The sequence below is a fragment of the Felis catus genome, chromosome A1 (assembly GCF_018350175.1).
Source record: "Felis catus isolate Fca126 chromosome A1, F.catus_Fca126_mat1.0, whole genome shotgun sequence".
NCBI lineage: Eukaryota > Metazoa > Chordata > Mammalia > Carnivora > Felidae > Felis > Felis catus.
The window spans coordinates 7,910,096-7,927,955 of NC_058368.1; the positions used below are offsets into that span (position 1 = coordinate 7,910,096).

General features: G+C 51.0%; 1 protein-coding gene across 2 annotated transcripts in view; it reads right to left on the reverse strand.

Annotated features, from left to right (window-relative positions):
• FLT1 (fms related receptor tyrosine kinase 1) overlaps positions 1–17,860 on the reverse strand; it is a 178,802-nt gene that overhangs the window by 17,538 nt on the left and 143,404 nt on the right. For both annotated transcript variants that reach the window (XM_023250349.2, XM_045047390.1), the window contains 7 exons: positions 13,197–13,301; positions 9,656–9,769; positions 8,803–8,891; positions 4,979–5,135; positions 4,452–4,549; positions 3,637–3,759; positions 1,756–1,867 (listed from right to left, as the gene is read on the reverse strand). In XM_023250349.2, coding sequence (XP_023106117.2) covers positions 1,756–1,867; positions 3,637–3,759; positions 4,452–4,549; positions 4,979–5,135; positions 8,803–8,891; positions 9,656–9,769; positions 13,197–13,301 — 798 coding nt within the window. The remainder of the gene's footprint in view (positions 1–1,755; positions 1,868–3,636; positions 3,760–4,451; positions 4,550–4,978; positions 5,136–8,802; positions 8,892–9,655; positions 9,770–13,196; positions 13,302–17,860) is intronic.

The following is a 17,860-nucleotide window of genomic DNA, read 5'->3' on the forward strand; positions in this document are numbered from 1 at the left end:
TCCCCTTAAAGCGACGGTTCGGTCATAAATCCCCAGGGACTGGAATGGCTGCCCACACCCACACCACCCACAGAGAAGCCCAGCAAACCCTTGGGAGGCCACGGGCCTGGGGGTCTGACGCCCACAGGCCAGTCCTGTGGCTACTCCAGTCTGCGGGGTGGGGGCTCCCCGCGCCCCATAAGGAACTCTAAAGAAATCCTGTCATTAGAGACTCATACCTTGGGTTAATGAGATTCTTTCTAAAAAGACAAGGGACCCGGAATAGGCCAGTCGTGGATCATTCCCACGTCAGCGAGAACGGTTTCCTTCGCTACTTTCCCTGACCTCCTCACAGGACCCAAGCACTAACACTAGCTGCTGTGTGGGACCTGAGGGAAAGGGGGCCTCGGGCTCCAAGGTGAGGCTGAATGGGGGGGGGGGAGGGAAAGGGGGCCTCGGGCTCCAAGGTGAGGCTGAATGAGGGAGGGGAGGGAAAGGGGGCCTCGGGCTCCAAGGTGAGGCTGAATGGGGGGGAGGGAAAGGGGGCCTTGGGCTCCAAGGTGAGGCTGAATGGGGGGGAAGGAAAGGGGGCCTCGGGCTCCAAGGTGAGGCTGAATGGGGGGGAGGGAAAGGGGGCCTTGGGCTCCAAGGTGAGGCTGAATGGGGGGGGGGAGAGAAAGGGGGCCTCGGGCTCCAAGGTGAGGCTGAATGGGGGGGAGGGAAAGGGGGCCTCGGGCTCCAAGGTGAGGCTGAATGGGGGAGGGGAGGGAAAGGGGGCCTTGGGCTCCAGGGGGACACTGAATGGCGGGGGGGGGGGGAGGGGGCACGGCCCACGGACAGAGGGGCTGCCAGAGGGGCCTAGACGTTGCCTTCTGCGTTCTACCGTCCAGAATACCCACGCAACCTTCCCTTCTAGGGGGACGCTTGGCGGGGGCCAGGAGTGAGCGACGCCTCCCAACCTGCTCTGCTCCAGACCTCGAACCTCGTCTGTCTCCACATTCGCTTGTCTGCACTTTCTGTGCCGTAGGAAGCAGCTGGGAGGCGTGCGCCTCTGGCACTGTGTCACTGCGGGGCCACTGTGGCCGCCAAGCTGCTTTCAAGGACTGAGAGCAGCAGGTGTCTGTCATCGAAAGCAGGGGAATGATTTTCACACATTACAGGAAACCAGGGATGTTACCGGGTGACTTTAAGCTGCTCCGAAAGGCAGAGTTTTGGCAAAGTCTGACAGACCGCTGGCCAGACCCCACGCTTGGGAGGCCTCAGGGCATCCGTGTGTGTCCGCAAGCAGACGTGGGCTCTGTGCACATCTGTGTGCCTGGCGCCGTGAACAGGGTTTCCAGCCACCCATGGCGGATGTTACTGGAAGCGGAACCAATACGATCGGCACTCCTATCGTTCGCCCTGCATAAACCAGCGTGGAGGGCTAGCCGTGCTAATATCGCAGCCACGAGAAAGGCCTCCCATCTCTAAGCCTGGTTGAGCTGTGCTTGGTGGGGCCTTTCCGAAGAACTTCTGAGAGGTGGCTGATGCGGGGAGGGGAGGGGCAGGGTGTTAGGAGCCCGAGACTTTGAGAAATCAGGAGAAGGAGCCAAGGATAGAGACAGCAGTCAGACTGGCTAAACCTGACTTCAGACGTGATGCTGGTCTGAAGCCCTACACGGACCCACGCGTCTCTGAGATGCTGTTCTCAAGGGTGCGTTTACCCGGAGGATGCGCGGCAGAGGGTGCAGGCCGTCTGGTCCCTTTCTCCCCCCTCCCCCCTTCCCCCAGATTTACCTAAGGAGAAGATTTCCCACAGCAGCACTCCGTAAGACCACACGTCACTCTTGGTGCTGTAGATTTTGTCGAAGATAGATTCGGGAGCCATCCATTTCAGAGGAAGTCGAGTCTAGAAGAGGGCAGGGGGGCCTTGAGCAGAAGGACGTGGAAACAAAGCATGTTCAACCCAAGTGCCCACGGGGTCACCTCCCAGATAACACTTGGCCCACAGATCATTTCCTAGAGCAGCTATGGTTTCCTAGAATGGAGGAAGCCCTTCTAACGTGCAGCGCCACACTAATGGGGCAGTAAGTGTTGGGTGAGCCCCTCCCACGTGTCTGACAGTCCTCACTCCATGACTCTGTAAGAAGCCCTTCTCCCCACAAAAAGCATGCGCGCTCTACAGGGACCTGGAAAAGAGTGACCTGAATGAGGACACATCCTGAAAACTGATGGTTTCCAGGGCTCTTTTTTTTTTTTTAAGAAGGAGGATTTTGAAAGGCATCCCTATGTAGAAAGATGATCTTAAAAGTCACTGAATCCGGGGAGTGAGCAAAGGCGTTGGAAGGAAGGAAGGTGACAGACCGCCTCTAGGAGACCATGTGGCTGGTTTTCAAGTGGGAAGACAAATCTTCCTGCTCTTCGGAGAGCAGGGGTCCCACTGCATTAGGCCTTGCCACTTAAAAACATTTTTTTTAAAATGTTTTTATTTATTTTTGAGAGAGAGAGAGACAGCACAGGTGGGGGAGGGGCAGAGGGAGACACAGAATCCGAAGCAGGCTCCGGGCTCCGAGCTGTCGGCACGGAGCCCGACGCGGGGCTGGAACTCCTGGACTGCGAGATCGTGACCTGAGCTGAAGTCAGACGCTTAACCGACGGAGCCCCCCGGGCCCCTCAGGCCTCGCCACTGGAGACGGGTGGGGTTCGACAGGAAACAAGGGACGACAGAGACAGTGAAACGGAAGTGAGAGGGGCTGAAAGAGAGATGACAGAAAACGACAGGCTTTGCAGATCAGGGCTCCTAAGCTCTCCTTTTAGGAAAAGAGACTGTTGGAGCAGGGGTTCTCAAAGTATAGCCCTGGGATCAGCTGTGTCTGCGGTACCTAGAAACTTGTTACAAAGGCACATTCTCGGGCCCCACCCAAGCCTCCTTGAATCAGAATCTCCCGGGCCGGTGGCGGGGAGGGGGTGGGGAGCTCAGTAAATTCTCGTTCCATAAGCCCTTCCAGGTGATCCGCGTGCTTGGTCAAGTGGGAAAACCACGCCTAGAGCAATCCTCAGAGCCCAGACACAGGCTTAAGCCCTCAGGCTGGAGAAGAGAGGACACGGGAGGTCACCGCCCAAAGTGAAAAATAACACAATGTTCAAAAACAAGCAGGGAAAGAGAAGCCAGTGTGAGCGGGCAGGGAGAGGCGAGGCGGGGGGGCAGACACGGGAGGTAAACTGTTTCCTCCCCAGCAAGATAATACCGACACCCTCCCCCACCCCTTCCTGGGATATACACACCTGCTGAATCAATCACCCGGGTTTATCTGAGGGAAGAGTCCAGGGTGTTCTTTCCAGTGGTTCAGGGGAACTCCCAGAAGAGTCAAGGGGAGGTGAGGATACGGTCTTACCAGGGCCCCACGGAACACTCCCCGGGTCTGCAGTCTCTGGAAGTTCTGCCCCAAAGGACAGGTACCAAGCCAGCAACCGGGAAAGGCCAGGACCAGGGGAAAGGGGCATTGCTGAGCCCCACGCAAGGGCTCTCTGGGACACAGCCACGCGGGCTGCTTGTCTTCACAGAAAGCACATGGTGGTTTTCAGGGAGCGTGTAAATATCTACCCAGGGCTATCTTAAACCTGTGGTTTGAAGATGAGAGGGTATAAATGAGCCCAAGAAACATCAAACCGACTTACGTCTCCTTTTCTCACATAATCGGGGTTCTTATAAATATCCCGGGCAAGGCCAAAATCGCAAATCTTCACCACGTTGTTCTCAGATAAAAGAATATTTCTTGCTGCCAGGTCCCGATGAATGCACTAGAAGAGAAGAGTTGTGTAATCAATGCATTTCCTTAACCTCACCGCCTGATTTCCTTTCCTCTTAATTGGAGGATCCATTTCGCATCCTTCCTTCCCATGAAGGAAGCGACTCTCAACGCACGAGGGGTTACCATAAACACGAAGGCATTTCTTTATACCCATGGCCCAAAAGTCAAAAAATGCCCTTGATCCAGTGTCTTGGTAAACCAAGCTGGCCATCGATTTCTACCAGTAAGCAAAACCGCCCCCAGCCCCCGCTCCCCCCCTGCCCAGCCTTTCATCCCGAGGTGCCAAGGTCGGATCGTGACCCAGCTGCAGGTTCCGTGGAGGACCCCACTGGGATGTATTAACAGAAGCTCTCCTGTGAAGTTGTGTATTCTGAGATTCTGGCCAGTTCTGAAAAGATGCCGGAGGGCAAGGTGGAGAATGGTTGCCACATTCGTCTAATCTGAAACCTGGTGAGGTTTTTTTTTCCCCCCAGAGTTAAGTTCTATGCCTTGGTATCCAAGACTCCTCAGTCCTATCAGGACAAATTGAGGCATCTGTTGATGACAACACATGACAACAAATTTCCACAAGTTAAGCAAATACTGGGAAGAGCCAATTGATTTATAGCACAAATGAGTGCGTGTCCATAGGAACGTCTTCCGGGCCTGGCAGAGAAGCAGACAGTGAAGGGCAAGGCTGACCTTTCTGGAAGACAAGAACTCCATGCCTCTGGCCACTTGAAAACTGTAAGAAATCAGATCTTCCATAGTGATGGGCTGCTTGTAGAAATCATCGGAATCTGGAAAGCATTAAAAGCGTAACTGTTTGTGATGGCTCTTGTTACCCTACCAGATCCCTGTTTATTGGAACAATGCTAGCAAAACAGAAAACAAACCAACAAGTAGATCAGAGTTCAGTTTCAAGAGCATTGGCGTTTCAACATGAATATCCGAGATTTTTCCAGGCCTCCAGCCCGTTTTACCCAAGGATGGGGGCGGGGGATGATCCGTCAAGACAAAAAGCCCCGAGGGGAGACAATTGTGCAGTTCCCCGTCAAAATTAGCAACTCTGTAAATAATCTGAATTCAAATCTTATCTCCTCAGGACATTACCCTTCAAGTCTCCCACGGATGTTTATTAGGGTGATAAATAAGAAAAAAATTTCAGAGATGCACAGTATGTTGTAAAAATATCTCAGACTGTAGGACAGGAAGGAATTAATACCTACCCTCCTCTCCCTCAACATCACTCAGACTTCTATCTTCCTGAAACCCGGAGCTTGCGAAACTCTCACTGCTGGTGACACTATCTAGTCTTGGTTTCTTGTCTTGCTCCGGGTCTGGCTCCATTTTTTCTTTCTTGGGCTCCATGTGTAACGCGGCATCCTTTGAACAGACCAAGAAGGACACGGAGAAAAAGAGAGCTCCAGAACAGCAACGAGGAAACTAAGCCCTGAGGCTGGCAGTCGCCTGAGCCGAGAGAATGTCATTGCACAGAACGGATAGATAGCAAATTGGTAGCAAGGGCCCTGTGGCGCTCAGGTGCCTGGTTCTCCCTGGGTTTCTAGAGTCTGGTTCTGCTTTTCAATGGGCTTCTAGACAGCATCTTAGGTAGGATAAAGAAATATCAATGGTGCTCACTGAGTGCTTACTCTGTGCGAGCCGGTATACTAAGAATCTTACGTACGTTTTCTTATTTAATCTTTCTAGCCATTTTCTGAAGTAGTTCTTGCTTATACGTGAAGAAAACGGGTTCAGAGGAGTCAAGGAATACAAGTCACATGCAAGTGGTAAATGGCAAAGCTAAGACCCAGGTCTGGCCGACTCCAGTCCATGCCCTTGACCACGTTTTCCATACCGCCCGCCATCTTGTGAAAGACGATCTGAATAACAGAAGTCAATCCCTAGTGGACGTAGGGCTTCCCTTGACATCATCCCTGTGGGTAATGGGAGAAGGCTGTGGTTCTCAATTTCTCTCATTTGTCTGGGGAAGGACGGAACGTGAACATTTCTTTTTCTCCCCTCCATTCAGAGGAAAGATACAGTTTGATCCTACTAAGGGCAGAAAAGGCCTTTCATCCTGGACTGGACATCCACGCCCTGGTTTGTAATCTGGCTCCTCTATTAACCATGTGATATTGGGCAAATTACCTAGGTTCTGGGGGTCCCATTTTCCTCACTGGAAAAGCTCCATCAGCTTATCGTGTAGGTGGACTCCTCGGAAAGGAGGTGCCGGGTTGGGGTGTTCACGTGGAACCAGGAAACACTTCTAGCGTCTTTGGGAATTCATCTCATAGCCGGGACACTGCAGGCTCAGCTCCCGGTGACCCTGTGGCGATGTGCTCGTGTCGTGTGTACCTTGGCGCGGTGATGCTAGCTGGCTATACCGACCCAGGGGCGAAGAGGGGCCTGGGCTCGGTGGGGCCCCTTCACGCACCTGCATGGCGCCCCGGTGCGGGGGCAACTAGCCAGGCAGCCTTGCGTGGCCTTTCCTAGAACTGTCACCAAGTAGGAGAGATCTTTCCACTAGAGGGCGCAGTGGGAGTAAACAGCCGCCAGAGGAAGGAGCCACAGGGGGGACGGAGGGGGACAGACTCCGCGGGGGGGGGGGGGGGGGGGGGTGGGGGGGGGTACGGGGCTCCTGACCCCTGGCCAGGGAGCACTGCGGGCGGGTCGGAAGGCCTCAGCACAGGTACCCAGTGCCTGACAACAGGTGAACTAGAATTCCTTGTTATTGTGTCTCCGGAGGCAGTTAGAGTTGGTTCTGCTCAATCGGGGACTGACATTTTATTGGTTACAAGGCCTCTCCTGGGGACACACAGGCAGCGGGGGGAACAGCACTGGCAAGGGTACGGGGAGGAACGGGTTCAACAGATCTGCTCGTGGCTCAGCCCCTGGCAACACTCTCCGGGCAGCCTTCTTCCTCATCCTCCCAGGGGGGTCACAGCCTGGGCACCTGGGTCTGCAGGGACCAGAACCTCGAGCTGCCTCACCCCCTCCTTGACTCCCAATCTATGCTCCACTCAGCTTTGCTTACTGGTAACCGCCTCCGTGAAATAAATAAAGGTCTAGGTACCGAGCTTTCGGGACTCTGGCAGAATACGGTGACATTTATTACAAAGAGTATTCAACGATCCTGGGGCATCCGTTTGGAAAATGAAACATCCCGTTCCGGGTTTTCCCTTCACTCTCTCTTTATATTCCTTTACCTTCCCAATATGAAATACGGACATGCGTTTTCCACGAAAACGCGAAGTTCCACCAACAGGGAGGCGACTCATTAAAAATAGCCAGAGTAGGAAGCAAAGCTTTCCAAACAAAGGATGCACAGACCCGAACGTTCCCGCCCTGCCCGGGTCCCTGGGGTGTGCCGTTGCCTTAGTTCTTTTGAAGCCAGTCCAGGACTTCGGGACTGAAGGGACTTTGCACTGCTCTCAGCCCAGACCACCACTTTCCCCTTTTTCTTCTGGTCTCCCCCCCCTCCCCTCCCCCCACCCCTTCGCCCCCTGCTCTTCCCCCTCTCCCCCCGTATATGCTGGTAGGGCACAAAAAAAGCTTTGCATGGGGGAGTCCAGAGAACTGGGATTTTTCTCCCCGACTTCACCTCTTGGAGGGTGAATCACTAAATCACTAAAAGTCAAGCCAATCGTAAGCCAATCGCTTGACGTTTCCGGGCACATCTCTCATGGGAGCGAGTGAACTAGCTGACCACACACATGCTTTCCAGCTTCAGGATCCTTTGTCTGAGGTAATCTCTACACCCCACGTGGGGTTTGAACTCAGGATCCTGAGGTCAAAAGTCACAGGCTTTACCTACTGAGCCAGTGAGGTACCCCTTCAGCTTCAAGATTCGAATTATTAGAGCGCGTGATTTAAAACTGGGAACACTATGTTCTTGTATCTCTGGTTCCAAGTAGACCACCTGTGTCTTCGGTTGGGTCAGAGTTGGAGGGATGAGAGAATCGACCAGTTGTCTGGTTGTTCTTATCCGCCTGTCCACGTGGCAGGTGGGGGTAATTCTTGGAGGTGTGGCACTTTATCCGTCATACACATCAGTGGCATTCGGTGGGATTCTCCTTATCGTTCTATCTCGGTGGGCCAGTGATGACAGGGATAGGTAACACTTTGGGAACGCGTAGTTCAATAAAAAAAATGCGATTCCCTCAATAGTGCCATGAGTTGGGTTCTGTTATTACCTCCGTTGAATAAATGAGGGAACTGAGATTGAGGGATTGAGTAACTTGTCCAAGGTCCCAGATTTTGAGCGGTGGAGACGGACAGGATGTATGATTCCAGAGTCTGCGTGTGAAACCACCACCCCGCAGAGACTCATCACCAACGCTGCTGATCATCGGTTAATAATGTTGAACTATTGCTTCCCCAGCTGCTCCAGCCCAGAGAAGGACATGACACTGGGGGAACGGGTCACCCCGGCCAAGTTTTACTATACCCTCTCCGCCATTCAATAATCTTTTAAGCTTTGTTTGCCTTCAGGACTTAAAGCCTCGCGTCCCTTTTGTTACGTAGCTTTATTTTAGTGCGTCAGGCTGGCTCCGTGTGTGTGCGCGGAGCTGACGTGCGTGGTGAGGGTTTGGGGAGGGCAGAGTCAGGGCAGAGCAAGGGAAGGAAATGATTTCTCTGGCTCCATCACTGGCCTCTCGTTCACTAAAAAGTCACTCAGTTGATTGAGGCCTTAATTTCTCTAAAAAAATGGAGACAATTATACTTGCCATCACCTTTCAAGAAACCAGTCACCAAGTGATGTGTGCGTACGCGTGTGGACGTGTGGAGAGAGAGAGGAAAAAACCGATCAAGATGCTTAGATAGGTATTTAGGTAGATGGCTGCTAAAGTTTAACCTCCATCGCTGCACATGCTGGGATTACCTATTCTCTGTACTGCCCACAAAAAGTGTGACATATTAGCATGCAAGGAAAACTCAAAAAAGGAAAAAAGCAGAGATTGGGTGCTAAGCTTGGTCATTCGTGGAAAAACAGAGGTTTCTCATGCTTTAAGCTGCTGTAGCCTAAACCTCCCAACCCTAAGCTCCTTACCTTGTTGAGAAAGAATAAGTCTCGTTTGCTCTTGAGGTAGTTGGACAGATTTCCGTATTTGCAGTATTCAACGATCACCATCAGAGGCCCTGCAGGTCCAAACAGATGGCTCATCACTTGTCAGTTCTCCACGGTGATGGAGGCGCGGCCGGCTACGGCTGGGTCTCTAGCTGCAGCCTCCCGGCTCTTGGCTGCTGTCTGTACCCACGGCTCCTCGGAACAGGTACGTCTACCCAACTGCCCTTCACCTCTACTCCTTTTGTTGAGCTTAGATAACACTCACGTGCACAGGTCTCTTGCATCTTTCTTTCTGGCTTAAGCAGCGATCACACATCTACACGCGAGCACTAACCTTGCATAGGGGAAGACCGAAAGGTCTTCGGGAACATGCTGGAGTCCTCAGTCATCCCCACAGCCCTATCCCGGCTGCTTGCCTCAGTGGAGAAAACCTGTCTGAAGGGAATGGCCCTTCTGATTGTCCCCTGCATCGCCTCCTCCTGAGATCCTCCCAGGAGGGATTCCTTTCTCTATGGGAAGCTTCAAGGAATCCTCAACCTTCTGTCCATTACCTCAGCTCTGGCCACGTCCTGAGAGAAAAAAATGCCCTTCACTTGACCTGGAGCCCATGGGAAGGGTCTAAAAGGGAATCCTTCTGTTTAGAACCTTTCAATTGACTGTACAGGGAAGGCATTTCTAGGATGGGAGCACCTTTCTGTAAGTGGACAAGTTGTCTCCTCTGGACATGAGAGCTATTTTTCAGGAGGTGAGGAGGAACGAGGAGAAAGAGCTACATGTCAGACTCTGCTCTTAGGATGTGAATGGAGAGAGGGAGCGGTCCCTCCTTCTCATTTACCTCCTTGCTTGGTACAGGCTCCCAGCAGGTTGACCACATTCAGATGGTGGCCAATGTGGGTCAAGATCTTGAGCTCAGTCATCAGAGCTTTGTACTCGCTGGCCGTGGCCCCCTCTGTGTGAGAAACAAGGAAGAGTCAAGGCGACAGGACAATGGGGCTCTTTCCGCTGGAGGCGGCATTCCTGCCCCCCATGCTTGCCAATGCTCAGACGGTTGCTTCACTAACTTCCCCACATTCTGCAGAAAGGCCAGGTCTCCAGACTGTTTTCATTACTCCCTCCCTCCTGAGCCAACATCCTTTTGATTACAGTAAGCCCCAGAAGCAGTGGTGGGGTTAGTCACTGGGCATTTCCTCTTGGTGGACCTGGTCTGCTCAGCAATGCGCTGACTCAGAGCTGGGCACCTCGTGAAAGCGCCTTCCAAAGGCTTCCGCTCTGCAGAACCAGGCTCAGCAAGAACCTTCCAGACAGGGGATGTGCCCACACCTCCCCTCTTTTTCTCACTTTCCCCTCTTTGAAGAGTTACAAAGAAGGAGCACCAGGGGTCTGCAAGAGTGGAATGGCCACTTCTGTAAACATCTTTGCAGTGTGTTATTTTCTCCCTATAACCTTTTCCTCCCTGGAGTCTGCAGGGTTATCTCAAATTGTGAGGATCCATAAGCATCTGCCTTCAACTCCATTCTCAGAGATAAACAACATCAGTCTAAGCATTAGCAGAGTCTAAAGCCTAAATTAAGTTTGTTCTGTCTGTTTTTTTCTTTCTTTTTTTTTTTTTTTCTTTTTTTGGTCTTTCTTATTGGTTAATCCGTAAGACTTTACAAAATTTAAAAAATAAAGTCTTACAACCTTGCTGTAAAATATTCCAACAATACGATGTATATAGAGTAAAAAGTGAAAGCCACTCCAACCACATACCTCCCTAGATAGACCTTTTTCTATGTATTTACAAACATATATACCCACATAAAGGTCTTTTTTTGTTTACATGAGTCATAAAATATATATATATATATATTTTTTTAATTTGCTTTTTTAATGTGTCAGAGACTTTTCCAATTCTTGTTAGTTGATTAATAGCATTCCTGGCATTTGAACGGTCTCCAGTTTTTTTTGTTTTCGTGTGTGGTTTCTATTTTTTTTTTCCCCATTACAAATAACACTGTAGTAGATGGCCGATGTGTAATCTTTCTACACATGTGCAAGTAAGTCTGTAGAACAGCCCTGGAAATGGCCAAAGGATGTGGACGGTATTTCGTAAGCACAAATCATTTTCAGATCATTTTCTAACTCCTAACCAGATAAACTCTAGAAGCTTCCCAACAGGGTTGCGATTGGCTCAACAGGAGACGCACAACAAATATTTGTTAGAAAAATAAACACCGTGAATACACTTCTCATTTCAGACATGGGCATAAGGCCCAAAAAGGTTAAAGGTTCTGCTCCAGGGTACTTTGAAAGAGCTTCTGACTCATGGCCTTTGTTTGACATTCTGTCTTTTCAATTTCTCCTAGAAACAGATGGCCACCCAATTCAAGCAAGAAAGCTGAATGAAAATGGTTTGGGGGGGATTTTACAGAGTGGGTGATTTGGCGATCGTTTTAAAATCCAGGCTAATGGCTTTAAAAAGAAAAGCATTTTATAAAGACACCGCGTATGCTTTTTCTGTATTACACACACTACGTTCTGCCGGCCTTTCAAATTTTTCAAGTCAGAATTCCCCTCCTCCGACTCATCAATCCTTCCAGGCATTTATGCCCCCTTGGCACAGGGGAAAACCCAGCGCTCTTGTTCAGACTGCCCCATCCCCAGGCAGGTGTTCCCTTGGATCCACAACAGACGAGTGCGCGCACAAGACCATCTCAGCTGGCGATGATGTGTGGTCGTAGGCAGGGAAATGGGACAAGCTGGGGAAGCAGACGCTTCCAGATGGAGTCCCGCCTTAGCTCAAGGGTGGATATTAGATTGCCTCCATGACTCGGATCAGGGCCGTTTTAGGGTTTGGGGGCCACAGGCCGCCGGAGGCCGGGTCTAGACAGCCCCTCTTCTGCAGCACCGTGGTGGGGGGAGGGTAAGAGCGCTGCACTCAAACCCCTACTTTTGCCCTGGGGAGCTCTGGGGCCCTGCAGAGGTGATTTAACCTTTCTGGGCCATGTCTCCTCATCTGCAAACTGGGGAAATAATATCTCCCTCACAAGGCTACAGAGAGAAAAGGAAGAGGAATGGCAATCTCCTGTGGTTCAAGCTAATACATGGAAGCACTTAGTCTGGTGCCTTCTCACACGAGGGCATATTGATGCCTCTTCTCTTCGGAGCCTGGGCCACGGGGTGTGGGGTGGCGTGCCGGAACGTAGGCATGTCACAGAAAGGCCTGCCATCCTCTGGGCAGTCCATTTTGAACAAAAGTCCGGATGTGTGGGCCCCGAGACTCCTTCCCTGGCTGCTTTCAGAGCAGAACTGTCAGGTTCCTTGGAGGGTTTTTATCAGAGCCTTTGCTTGACGAGGGCAGCCTTTTGAGGTGGAAGGTATCATTGCCTGGGGCTCCTGCAAGAGGCCTACTTTTTGGTTTTAGAATCTTCACACGAGTGGGGCGCCCGGGTGGCTCAGTCGGTTAAGCGTCCGACTTCAGCTCCGGTCACGATCTCACAGTCTGTGGGTTCGAGCCCCGCGTCGGGCTCTGTGCTGACAGCTCGGAGCTCGGAGCCCGGAGCCGGCTTCCCATTCTGTGTCTCCCTATCTCTCTGCCCCTCCCCCGCTCATGCGCTGTCTCTCTCAAAAATAAACATTAAAAAAAAAAAAGAATCTCAACGCGAGTTGAAGTAACATAAAAATGCCATCACGAGTGAGGAAATGAAGTCTTCTCTATACTTTAGAAGACATCTGCATCCCTGAGATGTCTGATTTATACAGCTTTCCCCTATTCTCATTTTCATCTGTCTTGCGGGTGATCACGAATCACCGTGCGATTTGGCCCTACTTCCCCGGGGCTTCTCTGAGTGGTTGTGTCTTTCAACACCAGAAAGATTATCTATCTATCCGTCTATGTAAATTTCTAAAGAGGAAATGTGTTGTGGTTGGGACCTGACGCTCTCACACAGTTCAGAGTTCTGACGGTCTCAATTATTCCGGCTTCACGATTTCACTTTACAGTTAGGTCAAGCCCCAGCTAAGCCGTTGGGATTTACAACCCACAGCTGACTTCCCCTTAGAATGTCCTAGTGGATCCCTCCAAAATCTTGAACCTGTGGTTACAGTGAGCTTACATCCCTGGTAGTTTCGAGCCTGAGATGTGAGAGGAGAAAGATCTTGGAAGTGACAGAAATCATTTCCCCGTGGACAGTGCTGGATGGTTTCATTTACAGGGTTGGTTCAGCGCGCTTGCTGGCCTGATAGAAAACTCCCGAAGCCAAGGGGCTCCCAGCAGTAAAGACAGTGGTGTGGCCTGAGCAGAAGTAGCTTGTGTCTGTTCCCAGGCCACAGCTAACGTGTACCAGTGTTTCGGGGATCTAGTGGGTCGGCCGAAAGCCAAACTACAGCATCCATACCTTTCAGCATCTTTACAGCCACAGTCCGGCACGTGGGGGATTTCTTAATGCCAAATGCGGACGCTTGAACCACCTTTCCAAAAGCCCCTCTTCCGAGTGACTTGCCTGCAATGAAAAGACGACATTGATCTGTTTGCGAAGCCAGCAGGATGAGGACAAGTCTCTTTCGGGAAGAAGGTGCCTTTTGACCTATGTGTGTATGGGAGCCGTGTAGCTTTGAATGGAATCTCCAACACACTGAGCCCAAAAGAGTCAAAGTAAGGGACACACTTCTGGGGTATCTTTCTTCCACCTCCTCACTGGGCTTCTGAGGGGCCGTTATCCTTTGCAGCTAGGCCAGGCCCCTAGGATGCATTTGGTGTGGGTGGGTGACCAATTTCCTCTTCACAAAATCCTCCCAGGGGGGCGGGGGTCTCTTCCATCGTTTAATGACATTATTACCAAGACCTCCCTTTGTTTAACCTAAGCCCCTTTTCTTGCCTCTGAAGGTCATTTCTTCTGATCTGTTTTCAGCAGAAAGGAAGAAAACAGAGAATGGGGGTTACTGCTATTGGTTACCATAATGCTCCATAGCTACAAAAAAATCACTAAGTCATTTGTCAGACTTCCTTGCCAGCCAAGATATTCTAACATGTCCTTACATGATGTACAGGCCTTCGTGGCTCAGCACACGAGTCTATCAACCAACCACTGGTAGTTAATTGGTTTAAGCTGCAGAGAAATGGTTGCCAAATGCAGTAAGAAAGTAAGGTTTCTTTCGTGGGACCTGTTATGTTATGCCATAACAGCTGTTTTAACACGTTTCTTTCCTCACCCTTAAATGAGACCACTTGACTCAGAGGGGCATCTACCACGTGGGAATCTTCCCAGGACCTAGCTCAGCGCTCGGTGCAGAGGAGGCCCCTTGTGCGTTAATGCAGAATGAAGAGCAGCGATTTGGGAACTTGTGAGATGCTCAAAGCAGTCACGGGTAACTAGAGGAACCCCCCTGTCCCCAGTGGGTCGGAGACAGTGAGGGCGATGCTCCGTGAAGAGCGCATACCCCCCCCCCCCCCCCCCCCCCGGAATACCTCAGTCCCCTTTTATATCAGGGAATTTCTTTTGCACCATCAGGAAACAGGTAGCTGAATACAGCCTGGAGAAAAAGTACACCTCAAGCAGGATACGGCAAAAGGAAGAGTGAACCAAAGAAGTCACTCTTGTTTGGTTCTTGGTTAGGGAAAAAATAGCCAACAGAATGCCTCTGGTCAGAAGTAAATCCCGGTAGGCAGAGTGGTAATTTAACACGACCCCTCCTCCCTCAGCCTAGTCCTCTTTATCGACTGTTCTGCTAAGGCACCTTCAGTGAGTTAACGAACCAACCTTCCGTCCTTATACTCCAATCCCTTCCCCCCAAAAGATATAGGTGCGTGTTTGTTTCTAAGATTCTTGTGAAGTTTGCCTGCTTCCTTATCACATTACAACTTTATACTTTTAGGCACGATGACTCAGTCACGTAGGTGACTTCCCCCTGCCTCTGCTTAGCGTCTTCCGCTCACTACCAATCCCCCGAGGCCATCTAGTCAGGACACAGGAAAGATTCGTTGGCCAGTGTAATCAGAAAAGTCTCTTTGTCGCTATCTCTTTGCATCTCCTGGGGACAGATAGGAGGGAACATTGGTGACGCGACTTGCTTTTTCTCTGGTCCAAATGCCCCTGGCAGCGACGGGGAAAGGTCATTGGTCCTAGAGTGCGCACCATGGACAGGGACAGAGTCTCTGCTTCCTCCTTCAGCTAAAACTGTCCATGAAGTAGACCAGGATGGGGACTCTAGGTTGAAATAAAAGTGCCTCGGGTGGACCCTGCAGGACCGGGACGTGGAAATCACGTACAGAATGAGTACCAGCGGCTACCTTCTCCAGACTTGTAAAGATCGGTGTATTTTGGCTAAAGGCTTGCCCCTTGCTGTTTTAGGGCAAAAGAACGTGTTTCTTCTGCAGTGCCTTCTACCGTCTAATAGGAAAAGTGTCCCGAGCCTGACAAATATCAAGATGATCTCTATCTTAGGGACACCTCTCCACATACCGTGAAGACCCTTGCTGCTTGGGGGGCAGGCAGAACCCTTTTCCCTTCCACGGCCTCAGCCCACACGCATTCCCTCCTTAGCCATCACAGCGCACTTCATTTTCACTGGTGTTTGGGGAGTTTGCTTCTGTCAGTGAGAATAAGCTCGTTCTCACTTGGCTTCCCTCGGCTTTTCCATCTTTTCTCTCGGAAGCCTGACTGCTGCCTCATAAAACAGCATGAAGCTATTACGGGCTCTTTGATCATCTGATGCCTCGGAATCCTTTGGAGGACCCACGGTTCCAGCTTCAGGGGAGCCAGGCTTGACCTTGCCTGATCCTTCTTTTCCCTTAAAATCCTCCTCGGTGTTACCCAAATGCCACCGACTGGCTTGTGAAAGAGCTAGGTCGCTGCCATACAATGAAAGGCCATTGGAACCTCCTCCAAGAATGTCCTTGACCGGTCAGGGCCCCGGGGACACTCCGGGGAGGGCGCAAGGCACCACTGCCACGCAGAGCTGGTCTTCCAAGAGGCAACACCTGCCCGGGCGCCATCCACTTGCAAATTCCAGACTCCTTGTGTTGTGGCCTACATTAGGCAATGCTGACTTTATTTTGCAGTAGAAGATGCACTGTCCGACATTGTCCCACCTCCTGTGATAAAATGTAAGGGCTGAATTCTCCCTGACGTTTAGCGAGGAACCACTAACAAAACAGATTCCTTTTGTTCCTGGATTTCAGGAATTTCAACGAAAGCAGCACTTTTGACCCAAACTCCTACTGCATCTATCAGGTACCATAAATTCCGACTTCTCTCAACAGCGCTGCTAATAGTTACCGACGGCGTCCACACAGCTGAAAAAAATCAGATGCGACTTGTCTGTGTATTTCCCCGCACAGCGTATTCTTCTGTGTGTGTTGACAGCCCCATTATAACTCTGCCCATCAAACCAGCTTTTTCTCTCCATCCATCCAGACAGACTCTTGGTTACTTTCACTTGCCAGACATTACTTCAGATTACTTTCTGTCATGTATTTGGCTTACGAACCAAAAAATCTTGGGCCTTTTGCCCCCATGCTAGTAGGGGGAGCCTTCTTCTGGCCCTTGCAGCCACACTCTGCATTGAAAGACACAGTGAGCTGACTTGACACCCTTTCTCTCACCCATCAAAGACACTCCCATCCACATGAGCCAAATCATGACATCTGGCACCTCCAGGAAGGAAGAGATCCGTAAGAAAGGTCTTCAGCAAGGAGAATCGCCTGAAACGGGATTATCTGAACCCACAGAGCCCCAGGGGAAATCTGGTGGAAGGATTAGCAGTGTCCCTCGGTGTGATATAGATCACAGGGATAGATACCAGGCGCAGGAGTGAAGAGATGGGACGAACAGCTCGTCTGTCCTATACAGGAAGAAGCATGTCTGATGGTGACTAATAACTCTGGAAAGCAACGCGGCCTGAGAATGGCTTACGGTTGTGGGAAAATTATCTCAGTTCCTTGCCAAGGTCACTGAGGGGCTGGGCTAGCTGCCATATAATTTAGACTTGCAGAAGGAACTCATTTATGTACCACCTGCCCTTAACGACTCTAAATTCAGTTGATATTCCCACCCCCCCCCCACACCCACCCATCAGCAGCCATTGCTGGCTTTTGCCTGTCTCTCCAGCTTCTTACTGATTTCCAGTGTTCTTCCCCAAGCCAAACAGAACATACTCTTGGGGCCAAGTATTCTTTCTCATGTAAGAAGAAACCTAAGTGGAATCATTTCAAGGCCCGAGCTGTGGGGGGAGGGGAGGCAACGCAGCTGAATTTAAAACAACAGGCCCTTTTGCCGAGGGTGACAAGATCCAGGAACACTGGGTCCACGAGTTGGGTTCCTAGTTCCAATTATTAATGATTCTGGCACACACAGAGCGACTGGAAATTTTTCAGAAGCCACTATCCAAAAATTTTGGGCAAGAGTAATCGCGGCCCCTTTTGTTTTGTACTACTGAGGGCTGGAGATCGATTTGCATCGTGGTGTCTGAGCTGGGAGGGGTGGGGGGGACTTGGGGTCGATCTCAGGGAAAGCACGGTTGCCTGATGTTTACAGCATCTATGTTACCTGGGAAACAACAGCCCGTGCTCTTCAAACCTGAAACGCTAATGACCCCTAGCACTTTCTTCTCTGTCTGGACATCCTGAACACCCAGGAAAACTCAGAGTATCTCATCTGTGGATTTGTGCAGAGGGGTTTTTTGACCCACAGCCTTCAAGGGCACCGACGCGTTCACCAAAGGTTTGGTTGGGCCGTTCCTTGCCATCTTGAGTTGTGTTCTAGGTTACAAATTTCTGAGTCCCCCAAAAGGTCATTAAGGGTGCCTGTAGTTGTAAGCTTCCTGATGGAACTCATCTCTGCCCTTCACCTGTCTCCTTTGGTGGCTGCCTCCTTCACCCTCTGAGGCAAGACACTCAGACGCCTTTGCACCCCCGCGGCTTAGACGGGTGTCTGCTGCTCAGAGAAGGTGCTGGGAAAGTGTTCGGAGAAGGAGCAGGTGCCCTGTCCCCTTGTACTGCTGTCCCAGCACTGTTAGGATTATCTACCCCAGTGCCCATCTCCCTTGCTAGTCTGTGAGCAGC